Consider the following 20,740-nt stretch of genomic DNA (forward strand, 5'->3'; position numbering starts at 1 on the left):
TGTGACCTACACTGGGCCCAGCATCTCCCACTTTTCATGACTATAGGATTCTCATCCCTATGAACTCTGTCACTCTACTCCAGTGTTCCTAATATCTCTCTTACTGACCTTAGCCCATTGACACTTTGATCCTGACCCCACCTTGATGGCACTTTACTCTCCACGACTATCACAGAAAACCATATTCATATGTTTCCATCTACCCTCATTCCCAACTTATGTCTAGCCATTTTGTAGGGAACTTTTGACACTGTCTCTGAATTGCATTTAGTAATCACTCTACTTAAATGCCTGAGGAATTGATAAAAATTATTTGTTTATACACAAGAATTTTGCCTGAAAATCAAAGTTAATTATAATACTTCTTAGTTAAAAGTTTTAATGGACTTATTGAACAAATATGAAAAGCATTGAACAAATGTTAACATTGCACAGTTATCAAGGATGCAGTGATGTCAGAGACAGGTGCTATATTGTGCGTGGGTTCTGTTTTTATCACTATTTCAACTTTGTTCTATTTGGAGGCTCCTCCAACTCTCAGTGAGACTATTAAAGAACAAAAGGAAAATCCATCTATTCAAACAACTGCTTTCTATACAGCTTTTCTGTTTCATGATTTCTTCTGGAGACATGGTCACTTGACCTGAAACTGAAGAGTATGCTTGGGGCACAGAGATAGCAGAGTGAGTGCTCCTATCACCCCACTCTGAAGATCCAAGTCCTTTGATTGTTCTTCTTTGCACTGTATGTTTTCATACAGACTGTGGAGGGGTAGAGAGTGTACCCTTAAATAGAAGCCAATGAATGGCTCTATGTCAGACATGAGTAACTTTTTCCTTTGCATCAGGAGTCCTTCAGATCATCAGCTTTGAGAACCTAGCATAAGTCATTGTTTCAGAACGTATAGGTTTGCAGAATGGAGATTTCCTCCCTTCTCAGGTCCTTGGTTGGCTTCAGCATGTTCTCCGTTTTTATTTCTGATCATGACTCTATGGCTCAAATAGTGTGAAAAGACACAAAGGTGCTTGATTGGAGATAAGCATTTTCTTACATTTTAATATTCAGAAACATTTCTTATTGAATTATCACTATGGTTTAGTCACTAAGATGTGTCTGACTCTTGTGACCCCATGGACTGTAGCTAGCCAGGCTCCGCTGCCTATGGGATTCTCCAGGCAAGAATACTGGAGTGGGTTGCTATTTTCTTCTCCAGGGAGTCTTCCTGACCCTGGAATCGACCCCAGGTCTCCTGCATTGCAGGCAGACTCTTTACCGATTGAGCTATGAGGGAAGCCCCGATCTGGTCCACAGCCTTAATTAAAATGGCCCTTTTTCCCTGGTCATAAATCTTGTTCCATAAACGGGTCCTTCTCAGACTTGTACAGAGCTCTAGGCTCTGAATACCTAAACTCCAGTGAATTTTTTCTTTACCTTAAAAAAAAAAAACATGCACAGGCAAGTGCCAAAGTGCCCAGGAAGAAGAGAAAATGGTTAAATTAGAAAAAGTTATTTAACTTCTATTTTTCATACTTGTTTAATATTGTTTCCTGAATTGATGCAGGCTCTATCTTGGCCAAGTTTCTGTTTTTTTTTTTTTTAATTCCTATAATAAAATAGCTCTAAATGGCATTATATTTGAGAATTGGAAATCTTGAATTTCCTATGATTGTTTTTGCATTCAAGCATTAATAACTCTTCCTCACAATTTCATAGAGTGAAAAAAAATACACTTAGAAATGAAAAGAATTTGTAACTTCCAGTGAATAACTGTATGTTGATAAAAATATTCATATAGTTATTCTATAGATTTTGTAGCAGTCTGCAATGATTTTAATTTCCCTCTATAAAAATGAATTTCTTAAAGCTTTATATAATGTTACATATTTAAAAATAAAAACATTCAGAATAATATAAAATATGCAGTTATATTAAATGGACTATTCAATTTTATCATGTACTCATATGTATCAGTTATCTGTTTTTAAAGAAGAAGGAATTGAGGCAAAGAAAAATAATGTTCTTACTCAAGAAATCTTCAACTCTTGCTATGATTGATTTAGTTTTAGATGTTTCATTTGAAAAAAAATTGATATGAGGAAGGTTTTCATTTTGAGTGGCTGGTATTTTAGGCTTGTTCTGGTAATGTGCCTTCTTGGTTTAGATACTGGAACTCTTATCTGGTCATCGAGTATTAATTTTTTTTCAAGTCATCAAGCACATCCTGCTTTGTGATTTTGTTCCAGGCATCAGGAATTTCACCTTTATTGATAAATCTTTTGTGATGTTTTTCTTCTAGCTTTGATCTGAAGTGACAGACAAACCATTTCCAGTATGGCTGGGTGGATGTGTCTGGGGTGATGCTCCATGTGGCATATTCCCCTCCTGCTTGTCGATAGGTCTTATATAGGATTGTCCTGCCATCATTCAAAACAAAATCACAATCACTTGCTACCAGACTAGTACAGTGTTCAATGACAAAATGGTCTGTTTGATACCACCCCCATCCACTGAGAGCCTTTGGACGGTGGAAGGGAACACTGTGGTCTCCTTCATGGGTAGGGATTGTGTTTGTACAAATTGCTTTACAGAAGGGACACTGTTTCCAGCAGCCACAGAGATGTTCAAAGAGCATTTTCTGGATTTCAGGAATCATTTCTTCTACAAGTCTAGACAAACAGTTCTGTTCTTCACTGTTCATTGCAGAATCCAAAGCTTTACTCATGGCCTCTTTGATAAACTCGATATCTTTTATCTCCTGGTGTTCAATGCTTATTAAGTCTTTTCGTGGGAAGATCAAGGTACTCCCCAGGTGATCACAGAACAAATCTAACCACCCAGACACTGTGCTGCTTTTATCTTTAGCTATTGCTGTAGATGCATGTATAGCTGAGAGGATGGCAATCTTGATGTCATCTAAACTCATTTGTAGAAAAGTCTTTATTTTTTCACTTCCTGTGTCAGACAAATATCTTTTAACATGGTTTTCAATGTAATTCTTAAAAAATGATTCTGGGATTATGAAGGTACTGGCAGTAGTTATCAAAATTTTCCTCTTCTGCCAGAGAGATGAGAATGTGTTTCTCCAGGTTAGCTCTGTTTTCACTGAATGCCCGGCAGGTGGTTCGAATGTCCCCAGCAATTTTGAGGGCCATGTTTTTCCTTATGGTGCTGGAGACAGCAGGTGTGAGTTTCTTCCACAGAAAATCAACAAACATTTTAATTGAAGTTGCTCCTTGACAAGAGATCTTAAAGCTCATGAAGAAATCATCTTTCTTGCATTGCAGATAGTGTACAGGATCATTTGCCCTCTTGAATGCCTTGTGCATCTCCTTAAACTTCACTGATGCTCTTTGGAATAAATACAATGATAAGTCTATTTCATATTTTCTTGTAAATGTGTATCTTTTCTGAGTGGGTTCAGACTTCACCTCCTCTTCTATTATTCTCAGGATTTCATGGAAATAAGTTAGATTGTAATCATGCTTTTGCTGACATATTTTGTTAACAGTTTCATTAACTTTTGAAATAAGGCAGTCAGTAGTTGTATTTATGGAGTGTATATCCTGGTTCTCTATTGTCATTGTAGAGAGTTCCCCAGATTTCCTGTTCATCTTAACATGGTTATCATAGTTGATTTCAAACTTTTCTCCAGAAGAGTTCTTCAGTATGCTTACTATGTCTTTTTCCTTTTTGAAATATTCCAAAAGGATGTTTTCAGAATCCACTTTAATTTCAGGGTCTGTGGCTGGAGGGAGACTTGAGGACACATCATAGACCCATTTTTTCCAAACTGAGTTGAATTTCTCATGGAGCTCTTCCTCGCTCAATTCGGTGCCATTTAGTGATAAAGCCAAATTCCGGCTTTTTTCCAATAATTCCTTTTCATAACTTGACTTTTTGTTATCCAGTTTTTCTTGATTTTTTTTTAAACTAATAAGTTCTTTGGCTTTTCTTTGGACATCTAAAATTAGTTCCTCTTTAAGGGTTATTAGTTTATTTTCAAAATTTCCTTTCCACTGAACCAGCACTTCACTATCTGGGTCTTCATAAAAATATTTTTCAAGTTTTTGCTTGATGGCTTCATATATCTCTCTAACAGAAGCCTCCAGGGTATATGTTTTGAGTGTCTGGATTTTTCCATTCTGAATCTGGTTGATCAGCTGGTCCTGTAATCTCTGCATATGACTCCTCAGCTCCCATGTCCAGGAGTTATACATGGTTTCCAGTTTGCTCATGGCCATGACTTCTTGAGTGTTCCTGAAACTGAAAATAAAGTTCTCATTCAGTAGGGCTCTCCACAGATCTTGAACTCGGAATTTTACATCTGATATCTTCATGATGCTTCCCCTCGATTCCTGTTGGGCAGTCACAAGAATTCTGCTTTTTAGTTCCTGAACATTGTGGCTGTAGCGAGGATTGGGAGGGGCCATTGGGGGATTGCCATCCCAGAGGTGAGCAAAGTAGTAGACGTGGGTGTTGACGTCAAACTTAATGACATCACTAAAGCAGCTTACATTGGAGCACTGCTCTTCCTCAGCTGCTATTGCTGCCATTTTGTCCAATGTCTGCTTTAGCCGCCTTCTTCCTTCCATATTTTGGTCTTTAGCTGTAACTTCCCCCACATTCTGATGGACAAAGAGATAAGTGGGAGAGATTTTTACTTGTTTCATCCTCAGAAAAGCTTGGACAACTATTTGTAGAATATCTTGCATTTCTGATGGATTTCCCCCCATAATATTGATCAGAGTCAAGTTTCCAATTCCAATGACAAAGGTTGCCAACTCATTGTCATGATTCTGGGACTTGTTGCTGAGTTCTGGGGCTCGAAGTCCCTCTGTGTCCACAACAAGCACAAAGTCAAAGCCAAGTTCAGCTGTGAATGTCTCCTCCACTTTCAGAAGCTGCAAGTAGGCCCCCCGGGTACACCTCCCAGCACTGACAGTGAACTGCAGCCCAAAAAGGGCATTCAGCAGGGTGGACTTCCCTGAACTCTGCAGGCCAAGGACAGAGAGAACAAAGAGCCGCTTGTTTCCAAGTTTCTCAGAGAGCTTGTCAAAAACAGCTGCCACCCACCTCAGGGGCACATATGAAACATCCCCATCTAGCAGCTCAATGGGAACCCCAGATATCATCAGATCTGCAGCAATGTGGGGAAGGGAGAAAAATAGGGTATCTTTCATGGGTGAAGCTTCTTCCAGAGCTTCATAGATCTGGCCAACTTCTCTGAGAATGTGCTCAATTCCCAAGGTACAGTCATTAATCTCTCTGGAAATAGCTTCTATGTCATTTTGCCAGTCTTTCAGAGAGCTACTCTTTGGGGCCTCTTGGTTTTCTTTTTGAATCAATTCCTTTTTCTTCTCATTTAGATTTTCCAAGTGTCCTGCAGTCAGGTTGTCCAAAGCTACATTCAGCCATTGGAGGAAGTAGAGTTTGGTGTGAGTTTCTGAATGATTTTGGAGAATTTCAAGGACAGAACGCATTAAAGCATTGAGAGGAAAGGCTTTTCTGAACTGTTCATGTCTTATCATTTGTTTTTCTGTCTCAGTCTCACTTTTGTGTTGTTCAATGCTGCGATTCCCCTTTTCTCTCAGATGATAGAGTTCTTTGTCCTTTTTACACCAAAGTTGCCACAGTTTTCCCTGAAGAGGTAGTAAGTTTTCCTTGACCTGAGGTATTTCCATTTCTCTCAATAGGGTAATTATAGCCTCTGCCTTTTCTTTGGCTTCCTTGCAATGTCTCTGGTTTGCATCAATAAGCATTCCTTGCTTGTGAGCAACCTGGGCACAGTTTTCCAAGCTGAGTGCAGTGTTAGAGAGCTCCAGCAAACGTCTGATTGTAGTTGTGAGCTCCCCTATTAATTCTGCCTCATTTCTGTTCCTGATCCCAATTCTCACTCTTGGGCCAGAGTCATTGACTGTGATTTTCCCTTTATCATCAAGCAAGAAGATTAAAGGTTTTGATGACTGACACATGTCACGGACTATTTTTTGGTTTCCTTTATTATCCTCAGAAGTTGACATGAGGACCACAATTATGGAAGAGACCTCCTGCAAAAAGGCCAGTTGCTTCTCATATTCCTTTGCATCTCCATGAAGATTGGTAAAGGTCAAGCAGTTGTCAAATCTGTCCTGCTCTTCCACCCCAGGACAGAACCAGGCGACTTCCACCACTCCTCCCATCAAGAGATAGTCTCTGCTGCTGCCTTTGCAGTGTCGGTGAAAAAAGACATCATGTTTGCGTTCACTGAGAAGACAGTTCATGATCTGAGATTTGGAGGCAGAGAAGCCAGTTCCAGCTCTAATAAAGGACACAATGGGGGCAGAAACACGACACATCTGTTGATTCGTGTAATTGTCCTTCTCCCCTTTTATTGATTTCCCTACTTGCTGCCAGCTCCTTCGAATTTGACTGAGAGACCAGAGAGAGAATTCAATTTGAGCATTGCAAGGATTAGGTATGAGAAGGGGGAGGGCAAACTGACAAATGGAAAGTTTGTCCAAAATATGTTGTCTGGCAAAATCATCTGCACAGTGAAGAATTGCCATCTGAATATCCATAGGGTGAACATAGGGTCTGACATTAGTGGCTGCTGAAGGCTCAGTAGGATGAGCACTTTCTTCAGGTAGATCTTCATATGGATCAAAAGCCTCCTTTTCTTGATTTGAGGTGCTTGAATAGACTTGGTTCTCTGTGTATTCTTCATGTTTGATGATCAGGTATCTCAGCCCATAATCCAGCATCAATAGCTTCTGTAGGAAATAGAAGGGAAGTTCTCTTTCAGAGCAGGGCTGGGTGTTGTACACAGAAGTCTTGTGGATTAGTTGGAAGTTAGCTCTGCTCATTTTTCTTGGGTAGTAATGTTCTAGGCCTAGACGCTGGAGTAAATCTTGGAAGGCTCCATTTTCTATGACTTCCTCCTTTTTCTTTTCATTATCATGTGGTTCATGGGGCTCTTTCTTTTCATGGAAGACACTTTGCAATTCTTTTATCACCTCCTCCACTTGCAATGAAGAGACAGCAGCCTCATATTTCCCATCAATGAGCAGTCTTAAGTCTTTTTCTAGGTTTTCCCAATCATGATCTCTGCGATTGGTGAGGACATATACAACTTCTTTAGTCAAAGATCGTCCCATGTATTGTTTGATCAATGCCAAGTGTTGTGTTTTCTCCTCTGGGGAAATAGCTTTGATACCTACTGTTGCTGTCAGACCTGTGAGCACCAGAAATGCCTGAGCCCTGTAGTTGCAAATATTTTTGAGCTCTTGGTATTTATTTTGCGCAGTTTGCATTTTATCCAATAGGAAGTCTAACTCATCATGCCCCAGGGGATACTGAAATTTATTGTCACCCACATGATATCCTGCACCAGATGCTATCAAAAGTAGCAAGATGCGTGTGTCTGGCTTCCCCATTTCTTGGAGGTTTTTCAAGAAGGAGCCAAGAGACAAGCTGACCTTGTAAGTCAGCTTTCTTTGAGCTTCCTCCACCAACTTTGTGGATCCAGAGTTTGCCATTACTTCCCTAAGGTCATTCTTTTTTTTTTTTTTAATATTTCAATTAACTCGGAAAATTGGGTGATATGGACATTGTCTTCCTTTGGTTCTGACTGAAATATCCATTGCATAATGGAATGAGCCTGAGGAAAGTTTTTTACTTTATGGATGTGAGGATCCAAAAGACTGCTCACCTGAGATTTAATATACTTCGTTCCACAATTGGAAGATTTTTTGCAAAAGTTGACAGTGTTTACCAGAGATTTCTTCAGACCCAAGTTTTTGAGACGTGTATTAGTCCAAATGGTATTACTTTCAGTTTTTTGACTCAATCTTTGCATGCAATTTCTCAGCCTTCCAGGCTGTTCTTCAGGATTAAAAACTTCGCAGGATTTCACATCCTCTAGGACAATCCTAGCCTCCTTCTTAATATTCAGTAATTCTTCTCTCTCCTGGATCTGGGCAGTGAGTTCAGTCAGATCAGTATAGCTGTCTTTCAGGCAGTTAGCTACTTTAAAAGGATCCTTAAAATCACTTCTGTGGCCAGAGAGGACAATGTCCCAAACAGGTACCAGCTGAAGTCCACGGTCAATGACACACCAGGTTTGATTATTGGCAACTAGACCTTCTTTCCAGTCAGAAAGGCCATTTGCTACTGGTGGGCCACCTGTCTGAGCCACAGATAATTTGACTTTGGTATGGAGATTTTGGAAGCTTGTTCTCTGAGAGGCTTTTTTCAAATGACAGTCTGACATATCCAGACCTGTACCAATGTTCACTCCAAAGCCACTGGAACTGCCCCTTATGTAACTATCCAGGGCCTCTGCTGCTTGCTGTTTCACTTCTGCCAGCTGCTCTTTTTGGAAACCCTCTGAAATGGCTTTCCACCAGTAGATTCCTCCCAGGTGCAGAGGGCCCTGGTTAGCATGAGAACCAAACCTCTGGAAGAAGGCTTCAACCCTATGCCTCAACAAGTGTAGTTTGTCTGGGTCTTCTGACTTACCCAAAAGGTCTTCAATGCATTTTAATTCCTGGAGAGCAGCATTGGAAAGTTGGAGCTGGTCAATGGGAAAGTGGAAGGAGGCCAGTGGGATATAGCTGAACTTGGTTGAGCAGAAATAAGAGTGTGTAGAATGTGACTGTTGTATTTTCTTGGATTCTGAATGCATGCTATGATCCATACCAGCTTCCAGGCTAATTCCCCAACCTCCACCCTTTGCTAAGGCAGTTACACTGAAGCCCAGCTTCTCTACAGTCTGAGTGAACATGGATTCTTCTTGAGAAGATGTAAATTCCTTCATTTCTGTCCATGTACCCTGAGTAGGGCCAAGGAGTACAAACTCCGTGGGGATGCAGAGTAGCTCCTCTTTCTTCCCTATAAGACACCTTTGGTCACTGGTTTTGTAAATTCCCTGTAGGGCTAGTCCTCCAGAAGCATGTCTCACCAGTTCTTTATCTGAAAGATTTTTCCTGTGAGAAAGTGCCCCCTTCATGACCTTGAGTTGTCTCTGCATATCTTGCATGACTTCTCCTGGGGGGTTTTCAGGTGATGGCCAGACTTCTTTGGGGATCTCCATTGTTTGCCTCAGCACTGCTTCCTTTTTCCTCACTGCCTCTTCCTGTTGTTGCCTCTGTTCTGCCAGCATTTCTCTTTGTTCCTGCAGTGCCTGTTCTGCCTCCATCTTCCTTTTCTTTAATGATTCCACCCAAGACTCCTGTAACTCTGAAAGAGTATTTGAGCATGACAGGTTAAGCAGTTTCTCCAGGGCCCTTTTCTCCCAGGAATGTTGCACCTGGCATTTCAGTTTCTGGAGGTCTTTTTCTTCTAGTGTTGTAAGGCATGGGCAGAAGTCACACCCAGGTGTTCCTGCAGCTTTGACAACTAGTATTCAACTGCCAGTCCTACTTCTCTGAGCATCTCTTGGAGATCTTGCCTATTTTTGCCTCTAAACAGGGGTTCATTGGGCCTAGACTCTGCTGTGTCCATGGCTATGGGAAGAAAAGACACTCAGTTAGCCTGTTGCATGTTAATATGCAGAATTCTGTGACTAATTTGCAGAAATCAGTTGCTTTTCTATACACTAATAATGAATTATCAGAAAAAAATTTCAGGGAACAGTCCCATTTATGATCATACTGAAAAGAATAAAATACCAGAGAATAAACTTAACCAAGAAGGTGAAAGACCTATATTCTGAAAACTATAAACACTGATAAAAGAATTTGAAAATGATAAAAAGGAATGGAAAGATATCCTGTGTTCCTTGATTAGAAGGGTTAATGTTGTTAAAAATGTCCATACTATCCAAAGCAATCTATAGATTTAATACAGTCACTATCAGAATACCCAGGATACTTTCACAAAAGTAGGACAAATTAATTCTAAAAATTGTTTTGGAACCACAGAAGACTCAATTGCAAGCTGACTGGAGAAAAAAAATAGCTGGATGTGTCACGTTCCCTATGCAGACTATACTACAAAGCTACATTAATAAAAAGAGCATGACATTGACATAAAAGCAAACATATAGATCAATGGAATAGAATAGAGAGCCCAGAAATAAACCTACACACTTATGGTCAATAATCTATGACAAAAGAGGTGAGAAAACAATGGAAAAAAAATTCCAATAAATGATGCTGGGAAAATTGGATAGCTACATTAAAAGAATATTAGGAAAAAGTAGGCAAAGAATAAATAGATGTTTCTCCAAAGAAGACATACAGATGACCAACAGGCACATGAAAAGTCACTCAACGTTGTTAATTGTCAGGGAAATGCAAATCAAAATGATAATGAGGTATCACCTCAAGCCAATCATAATGGCCATCATCATATATTCTACAAATAATAAATGCTAGAGAGGGTGTAGAAAAAGGGAACCCTTGTATACTGTTGCTGAGAATTTAAGTTGGTTTAGCCACTATGGAAAAGATTATAGTTTCCTCAAAAGTGAAAAATAGGATCACAATATTACCCAGCAATTCCAGTCCTGGATATATATGCAAAGGAAGTGAAGACAGGATATTGAAGAGATATATGCACCTCCATGTTTACTGAAACATTATTAACAATAGCCAAGATATGGAAACAGCCTAAGTGTCAGCCCATGGCTTAATGGATAAAGCATATGTGATACAGCATGCACAGACACAGACACACAGTGGAATATTATACAGTCACAAGAAAGAGGGAAGTCCTGCCATTTGTGTGTGACAACATGGATGGACCTTGAGTGCATTACGCTAAATGAGATAAGTCAGACCAAGAAAGAGAAATTCTGTATCATATCACTTACATGTGGAATCTAAAAAAGCCAAACTTGTAAAACCAGAGTAGTATGGTGGTTACCAGGATTGGAAGGTGTAGGAATTAGGGAGATACTGTTTAAAGGTACAAATGTGCCATCAGTAGATAAATAAGTCCTAGACATCTAGGCTTCCCTGGTGGCTCAGATGGTAAAGAATCCGCCTGCAATGCAGGAGACCTGGGTTTGATCCCTAGGTTGGGAAGATCTCCTGGAAGAGGGCATGGCAACCCACTCCAGCATTTTTGCCTGGAGAATCCTTATGGACACAGGAGCCTGGCGGGCTACAGTCCATGGGGTTGCAAAGAGTTGGATACAACTGAGCGACTAAGCAGAGCACATAGCACACATAGTGATTATAAATAATGGTATGCTATGCTATGCTAAGTCACTTCAGTTGTGTCCGACTCTGTGTGACCCCATAAACGGCAGCCCACCAGGCTCCCCTGTCCCTGGAATTCTCCAGGCAAGAACACTGGAGTGGGTTGCCATTTCCTTCTCCAATGCATGAAAGTGAAAAGTGAAAGTGAAGTCGCTCAGTTGTGTCCAACTCTTAGCGACCCCATGGACTGCAGCCTACCAGGCTCCTCAGTCCATGGGATTTTCCAGGCAAGAATACTAGAGTGGGGTGCCATTGCCTTCCCCAATTATAAACAATATACTGTATTATAAACGATAAAGTTGCCAAGGGACTTAATCTTATTTGTTCTCACCACAATAAAGAAATGCTACTGTGATGAGATAGAGGTGTTAGCTAACTCTATCTTGGTCCTTTGGTGATATAAAAATGTATCGTATCAGAACATTGTATACCTTAGACTTATGCAAGGTTATATGTTAATTTATCTCAATAAATAAAATGCACTTCTTAGCTGATTTATACTTGTCACCCTCTTCTCACTCTTCCTCTGACACTAGTTAATACCATTATATATATCTATTTTATATTATAAACTATATATGTATAATCAAATTCTCTTTATCTACTGATTCCATCTTAATGTGTGTATGTAGAACCAAATACTCTTATATGCAGTGTTGTCTCAATGTTATGTTTTTAACCACCTTGTCTTTGACACATTATATGAGATGAGATTTCACACATTTCAACTTCACACATAATTCAGGTTTCCTCTCTTATTGTATTTCCTGTCCTACTGAATGTCACTATTATAATCCTATGCATCCTCTTCCTCCTAATGTGAATGTAGTTTCATGTCCTTTCAAATTATCCTTTTCAATCTCTCCTAAATCTCAATTCTTTTTAATCCCCTACCACCTCTCCCTTAGATTTTTCCTTCATTTTTGTCTTTACTGAATCACTCTAATTGTCATGTCATCTTACAGTCATTTTGATTTTGTGCTTTCCATCTTCACCAATGTCACTAAAATTTGAATCTAAATTTAATGGCAGACTCAGTAATTAAAAAAACAGCTTTTTTGGGCTTCTCTGGTGGACAGTGGTTAGGAATCCACCTTGCAATGTAGGGAACACTGGTTTGATCCCTGGTCCAGGAAGATCCCACATGCCACAGAGCAACTAAGCCTGTGACCACAACACCTGCGCCTGTGCTTAGAGCCCATGTGCTGCAACTACTAAAACCCATGTGCCCTACGGGCTGTGCTCCACAATAAAAGAAGCCATAACAATGAGAAGCCCTGGGTATATATGCAAAGGAAGTGAAGACAGGATGTGGGTGAGATATATGCAGTGTGCATATGCACACTGCAACTAGAGTAGCCCCCACTTACTGCAAATAGAGAAAGCCTGCACACAGCAATAAGGACCCAGTGCAGCCAAAACATAATTAGAAGAGAGAACAACTTTTCCAACTGAGTTATCTAAAATATCTAAATTTTTAAGACAAATTCTTTGAAGTCTCAAGGAATTAACTTATATGCAGAGTACATCATGAGAAATGCTGGACTGGAAGAAACACAAGCTGGAATCAAGATTGCCGGGAGAAATGTCAATAACCTCAGATATGCAGATGACACCACCCTTATGGCAGAAAGTGAAGAAGAACTAAAAAGCCTCTTGATGAAGGTGAAAGAGGAGAATGAAAAAATTGGCTTAAAACTCAACATTCAGAAAATGAAGATCATGGCATCTGGTCCCATCACTTCATGGGAAATAGATGGGGAAACAGTGTCAGACTTTATTTTGGGGGGCTCCAAAATTACTGCAGATGGTGGCTGCAGCCATGAAATTAAAAGATGCTTACTCCTTGGAAGGAAAGTTATGACCAACCTAGATAGCATATTGAAAAGCAGAGACATTACTTTGCCAACAAAGATTCGTCTAGTCAAGGCTATGGTTTTTCCAGTGGTCATGTATGGATGTGAGAGTTGGACTGTGAAGAAGGCTGAACGCCGAAGAATTGATGCTTTTGAACTGTGGTGTTGGAGAAGACTCTTGAGAGTCCCTTGGACTGCAAGGAGATCCAACCAGTCCATTCTGAAGGAGATCAGCCCTGGGATTTCTTTGGAAGGACTGATGCTAAAGCTGAAACTCCAGTATTTTGGCTACCTCATGGGAAGAGTTGACTCATTGGAAAAGACTCTGATGCTGGGAGGGATTGGGGGCAAGAGGAAAAGGGGATGAGAGGGGATGAGATGGCTGGATGGCATCACTGACTCGATGGACGTGAGTCTGAGTGAACTCTGGGAGTTGGTGATGGACAGGGAGGCCTGGCATGCTGTGATTCATGGGGTCGCAGAGTCAGACACGACTGAGCAACTGAACTGAACTGAACTGAATAGTAAGTGATGTTGAGCATGTTTTCATGTGTTTATTAGCCATGTGTATGTCTTCTTTGCAGAAATGTCATTTTAGGTCTTTTGCCCACTTTTTGATATGATTGTTCATTTTTCTGGTATTGAGCTACATGAGCTGCTTGTATATTTTGGAGACTAATTCTTTGTAGGTTTTTTCATTTGGTATTACTTTCTCCCATTCTGAGGACTGTCTAAGGTAAGTGGATTTTATCTTCAAATAATAATTAGAGACAGCAATGACCTCAACAGCACTGATGGAAGCCAGAAGGCAGTAGGATGGAAGGTTAAACCTACTGAAAGAAAACATCTGATAAAGTAGGATTCTATACAGAGTTTAAAATATCCTTAAAGAATTATGGTGAAAGAAAAACATAATTGAAAACAGCACAGTAACAAAATTTGCTACCTAGAAATGCACATTGAAGGAACTACTAAGGCATGTTTTTTCAGGAGAAGGAAAATATCACCAATGAATAGTCAGAGATGCAGGAAAAGATGGTGAGGAACAAAGGAATAAATATATGGGAAAATCTAAATAAATGCATAAAACAGTGGGGTTTAAAATACATGATGGCAATTGCATTTAGGCTGGAGTCTGCAACCAAATGGATTGAAAAGACCCTCAGTTCCTTGGGGTATTTGAGAGGAAGGTCAAAGATTCTATTGATTTTTTAGAATATATGTTGCAATTTCTAGAACAATGTCAAATATAAGAGTCAAGAATATATAACTGTAAAACTAACACAGGAAAATAAAATAAGAAACATTTTATTGTACAACTTACCAAATTTGTGGGCTACAGTGAAAGGGCGTGCTTAGAGGGAAATTTACATTGAATGCATACATAACAAAAGAATAGTTATATGAAAACAATAATCTAAGTTTCCATCTGAGGAAATGAAGAGAAAATTGAATCCAAATAAGCAAGAGAAAAGAAATAAGAACTAAAAAACCAATAAAATTGAAAACAGGAAATCAATAGAAAAAAAATCAGTAAAAGTACAACATGATTCTTTGGAAATACCAACAAAACTAATAATTCAGACTGTGAAAAGAGGGAAGACAAATTACTAATATCAGAAGTAAAATATGGGTTATGGATATGAATTCTGTAGACTTTGAGGGATGAAAAAAAGAGTACTATGAAAAACTGTTTGCTCTTTTTTTTTTTTTTTTTCTTTTAGAAGACAGGAGGCCTTTTATTTATTTATTTATTTTTACATTTTAATTATTATATCTTTTTTCTTTTTTTTAAATTTAATTTAATTTTATTTTATTTTATTTTTTTTTTTTTACATTTTTATCCAATTTATTTTTTTTTAATTTTATTTTAATTTTTAAACTTTACACAATTGTATTAGTTTTGCCAAACATCAAAATGAATCCATCACATTATTTTTAAACTTTACAATATTGTATTAATTTTGCCAAATATCAAAATGAATCTGCCACAGGTATACCTGTGTTCCCCATCTTGAACCCTCCTCCCTCCTCCCTCCCCATACCCTCCCTCTGAGTCGTCCCAGTGCACCATCCCCAAGCATCCAGTATCGTGCATCGAACCTGGACTGGCGACTTGTTTCATACATGATATTATACATGTTTCACTGCTATTCTCCCAAATGTCCCCACCCTCTCCCTCTCCCACAGAGTCCATAAGACTGATCTATACATCAGTGTCTCTTTTGCTGTCTCGTACACAGGGTTATTGTTACCATCTTTCTAAGTTCCATATATATGCGTTAGTATACTGTATTGGTGTTTTTCTTTCTGGCTTACTTCACTCTGTATAATAGGTTCCAGTTTCATCCATCTCATTAGAACTGATTCAAATGTATTCTTTTTAATGGCTGAGTAATACTCCATTGTGTATATGTACCACAGCTTTCTTATCCATTCATCTGCTGATGGGCATCTAGGTTGCTTCCATGTCCTGGCTATTATAAACAGTGCTGCGATGAACATTGGGGTACACGTGTCTCTTTCCCTTCTGGTTTCCTCAGTGTGTATGCCCAGCAGTGGGATTGCTAGATCATAAGGCAGTTCTATTTCCAGTTTTTTAAGGAATCTCCACACTGTTCTCCATAGTGGCTGTACTAGTTTGCATTCCCACCAACAGTGTAAGAGAGTTCCCTTTTCTCCACACCCTCGCCAGCATTTATTGCTTGTAGACTTATGGATTGCAGCCATTCTGACTGGTGTGAAATGGTACCTCATAGCAGTTTTGATTTGCATTTCTCTGATAATGAGTGATGTTGAGCATCTTTTCATGTGTTTGTTAGCCATCTGTATGTCTTCTTTGGAGAAATGTCTATTTAGTTCTTTGGCCCATTTTTTGATTGGGTCATTTATTTTTCTGGAGTTGAGCTGTAGGAGTTGCTTGTATATTTTTGAGATTAGGGTCATAGGGGTCCCAGAAGAAGAAGACAAAAAGAAAGACCATGAGAAAATACTTGAGGAGATAATAGTTGAAAACTTCCCTAAAATGGGGAAGGAAATAATCACCCAGGTCCAAGAAACCCAGAGAGTCCCAAACAGGATAAACCCAAGGCGAAACACCCCAAGACACATATTAATCAAATTAACAAAGATCAAACACAAAGAACAAATATTAAAAGCAGCAAGGGAAAAACAACAAATAACACACAAGGGAATTCCCATAAGGATAACAGTTGATCTTTCAATAGAAACTCTTCAAGCCAGGAAGGAATGGCAAGACATAAAGTGATGAAAGAAAATAACCTAAAGCCCAGATTATTGTACCCAGCAAGGATCTCATTCAAATATGAAGGAGAAATCAAAAGCTTCTCAGACAAGCAAAAGCTGAGAGAATTCAGCACCACCAAACCAGCTCTCCAACAAATACTAAAGGATATTCTCTAGACAGGAAACACAAAAACGGTGTATAAACTCGAATCCAAAACAATAAAGTAAATGGCAACGGGATCATACTTATCAGTAATTACCTTAAATGTAAATGGGTTGAATGCCCCAACCAAAAGACAAAGACTGGCTGAATGGATACAAAAACAAGACCTCTACATATGTTGTCTACAAGAGACCCACCTCAAAACAGGGGACACATACAGACTGAAAGTGAAGGGCTGGAAAAAGATTTTCCATGCAAATAGGGACCAAAAGAAAGCAGGAGTAGCAATACTTATATCAGATAAAATAGACTTTAAAACAAAGGCTGTGAAAAGAGACAAAGATGGTCACTACATAATGATCAAAGGATCAATCCAAGAAGAAGATATAACAATTATAAATATATATGCACCCAACACGGGAGCGCCGCAATATGTAAGACAAATGCTAACAAGTATGAAAGGAGAAATTAACAATAACACAATAATAGTGGGAGACTTTAATACCCCACTCACACCTATGGATAGATCAACTAAACAGAAAATTAACAAGGAAACACAAAGGTTAAACGATACAATAGACCAGTTAGACCTAATTGATATCTATAGGACATTTCATCCCAAAACAATGAATTTCACCTTTTTCTCAAGCGCACATGGAACCTTCTCCAGGATAGATCACATCCTGGGCCATAAGTCTAGCCTTGGTAAATTAAAAAAAATAGAAATCATTCCAAGCATCTTTACTGTTTGCTCTTTCGTTTGATAGCCTAGATAAAAGGTATCAATTCCTTGGTAGACCAACTATTAAGCTTACATGAGAGGAAATAAATAATCTAAATAGGCCTGTGTCTGTTAAAAAAATTGAATCAATATTTAACAACCATCCAAAACAGAAATCACTAGTCCCAGTGGAATTCACTGGTGAATTCTACCAAGCATTTAGGGAAGAAACTACCAAATATCTACAATCTCTTTCAGAGGACAGAAGCAGAAGAAGTACTTCCTAATTTAGTTCATGAGGTCAGTGTTACCCTGATACCACAACCATTTAAGGACATTATAAGAAAGAAAACCGAAAACCTATATCTCTTATGAAAAAAAATTAACAAATTAAATCTAATAATGTAAAAAGGAGTTATATACCACAACCATGTGGGATTTACCTCAGGTAAGCAAAGTGAATTCAACGTTCAGAATCAATTCATGTAATATACTACAATGAACTGAAAAGAAAAACCACATGGAGAGAACCCATTTGACAAAATCCAATACTTATTCATTATTAAAACTTCCAGCAAGCTAAGAATAGAGGGGAACTTACTGAACTAGATAAAAGACATTAACAAAAGCCCTACTATTAACATTACACTTAATGCTAAGAACCTAGAAACTGTCCTCTTAAAGAAAAATAGGTTAAGGATATCCCGTCTCATCTCTCCTATCACACATTCTATTGGAAGAGTTAGTTAATAAGATAAGGAAATAAAAATATACTGATTTGGGAAGAAATAAATAGAACATGTCTTTGTTTGTAGATGACAGTATGTAAAAAATGCCAAAGAATCAACAAAATATCTCCTGGAACTGATTACTGAATACAACAAGGTAGTAGAATATAAGGGTTAGAATACAAAACTATTGTTTTTTAATATGCTAGCAATAAGCCATTGGAATTTGAGGTTAAAAACACAATACCATTTAAACTAGTACCCTTGCATAATAAATACTTAGATATAAACCTAATAAAATATATGCAAGATCTATATAAGGAAAACTACAAAACTCTAATGAAAGAAATAAAGGAATATCTATATAAATGGAGAGGTATTTATGTTTAATATTGTTAAGGCATCAGTTCTTCCCAACGTAATTTATAGAGACAGTGTCTTCTTCAGCACCACAATTTGAAAGCATCAGTTCTTCAGCACTGAGCTTTCTTTATGGTCCAAGTCTCACATCTGTACATAACTGCTAGAAAACCTATAGGTTTGACTATATGGACCTGTGTTGACAAAGTGATGTCTCTGCTTTTTAATACGCCATCTAGGTTATTATTACTGTTTAGGAAAAAAAAAAGAATTGATCTATAAAGCTGTGAAAGACAAAGAAGACTCTTAAATCACATTGCTGTGTGAAAGAATAGTCTGATAATGCTACATATTTTATTATTCCAACTATATAAAATAGTTGAAGTCAAAACTATGGAGACTATAAAATAGATCAGTGGTTGCCAGGGGTTGTAGAGAGAAAAAAAAAATTGGTGCCTGTAGGCTTGCTTAATGCAGGGTTGCCACAAGACTTCAGTTTGTAAAAAACAGAATATCCACAAAGCACAATAAAATGAGATATGACTGTATACCTATTCAGTTCAGTTCAGTCGCTCTGTGTCCGACTCTTTGTGACCCCATGGACTGCAGCACACCAGGCCTGCCGGTCCATCACCAACTCTCAGAGTTTACCCACTCATGTCCCTTGAGTTGGTGATGCCATGCAACCATCTCATCCTCTGTCGTCCCCTTCTCCTCCCGCCTTCAACCTTTCCCAGCATCAGGGTCTTTTCCAATGAGTCAGTTCTTTGCTTCAGGTGGCCAAAGTATTGGAGTTTCAGCTTCAACATCAGTCCTTCCAACGAACACTCAGGACTGATCTCTTTTAGGATGGACTGGTTGGATCTCCTTGCAGTCCAAGGGACTCTCAAGAGTCTTCTCCAACACCGCAGTTCAGAAGCATCAATTTTTTGGTGCTCAGCTTTCTTTATAATCCAACTCTCACATCCATACATGACTACTGGAAAAACCATAGCTTTGATAGATGTACCTTTGTTGGCAAAGTAATGTCTCTGCTTTTTAATGTGGTGTTTGCTGCTGCTGCTGCTGCTAAGTCACTTCAGTCGTGTCCTACTCTGTGTGACCCCATAGACAGCAGCCCACCAGGCTCCCCCATCCCTGGGATTCTTCAGGCAAGAACAGTGGAGTCGGTTAATATGGTGTTTAGGTTGGTCATAACTTTCCTTCCAAGGAGTAAGCGTCTTTTAATTTCATGGCTGCAGTCACCATCTGCAGTGATTTTGGAGCCCCCCAAAATAAAGTCTGCCACTGTTTCCCCATCTATTTGCCATGAAGTCATGGGACCAGATGCTGTGATCTTCGTTTTCTGAATGCTGGCTTAAAAGCCAACTTTTTCACTCTCCTCTTTCACTTTCATCAAGAGGCTCTTTAGTTCTTCTTCACTTTCTGCCATAAGGGTGGTGTCATCTGCTTTTCTGAGGTTATTGATATTTCTCCCGGCAATCTTGATTCCAGTTTGTGCTTCATCCAGCCTGGCATTTTGCATGATGTACTTTGCATATAAGTTAAATAAGCAGGGTGACAGTATACATCCTTGACATACTCCTTTCCCGATTTGGAACCAGTCTGTTGTTCCATGTCCGGTTCTAACTGTTGCTTTTTGACCTGCATACAGATTTCTCAGGAGGCAGATAAGGTGGTCTGGTATTCCCATCTCTTTAAGTATTTTCCAAAGTTTTTCCAATTCACACAAAGGCTTTAGTGTAGTCAACGAAGCAGAAGTAGCTATTTTTCTAGAATTTTCTTGCATTTTCTATGATCCAAAGGATGTAGACAATTTGATCTCTGGTTCCTTTGCCTTTTCTGAATCTAACTTGAACATCTGAAAGTTCACGGTTCATGTAGTATAGAATCCTGGGTTGGAGAGTTTTGAGCATTACTTTGCTAGCGTGTGAATTGAGTGCAATTGTGCAGTCCTTTGAATATTCTTTACCATTTCCCTTCTTTGGGATTGGAATTAAAACTGACCTTTTCCAGTCCTGTGGCCACTGCTGAGTTTTCCAAATTTCCTGGCATATTGGGTGAAGTACTTTCACAGCATCATCTTTTAGGATTTGTAATAGCTTAACTGGAATTCCATCACCTCCTTTAGCTTTGTTCATAGTGATGAACAAAGGTCCACTTGACTTTGTATACCAAGATGTCTGGCTCTAGGTATACATCTTGTATACCAAGATGTCTGGCTCTATGGTTATCTGGGTCATGAAGATCTTTTTTGTATAATTCTTCTGTGTATTCTTACCACCTCTTCTTAATATCTTCTGCTTCTGTTAGGTCCATACCATTTCTTTCCTTTATTTTGCCCATCTTTACATGAAATGTTCCCTTGGTATCTTTAATTTTCTTAAAGAGATCTCTAGTCTTTCCCATTCTATTGTTTTCCTCTATTTCTTTGTATTGATCACTGAGGAAGGCTTTCTTATCTCTCCTTGCTATTTGGAACT

At 38.9% G+C, this 20,740-nt stretch overlaps 1 protein-coding gene across 1 annotated transcript in view; it reads right to left on the reverse strand.

Annotated features, from left to right (window-relative positions):
- Positions 1 to 353: 353 nt before the first annotated feature.
- Positions 354 to 20,740, reverse strand: part of LOC113905622 (interferon-induced very large GTPase 1-like) — a 42,155-nt gene continuing 21,768 nt past the window's right edge. The window contains exon 3 of the mRNA XM_027563159.1: positions 354 to 9,482. Within this exon, the coding sequence (XP_027418960.1) occupies positions 2,997 to 7,514 (4,518 nt within the window). The 5' untranslated portion in view covers positions 7,515 to 9,482 and the 3' untranslated portion in view covers positions 354 to 2,996. The remainder of the gene's footprint in view (positions 9,483 to 20,740) is intronic.

Source organism: Bos indicus x Bos taurus, chromosome 15 (assembly GCF_003369695.1).
Source record: "Bos indicus x Bos taurus breed Angus x Brahman F1 hybrid chromosome 15, Bos_hybrid_MaternalHap_v2.0, whole genome shotgun sequence".
Lineage (NCBI taxonomy): Eukaryota > Metazoa > Chordata > Mammalia > Artiodactyla > Bovidae > Bos > Bos indicus x Bos taurus.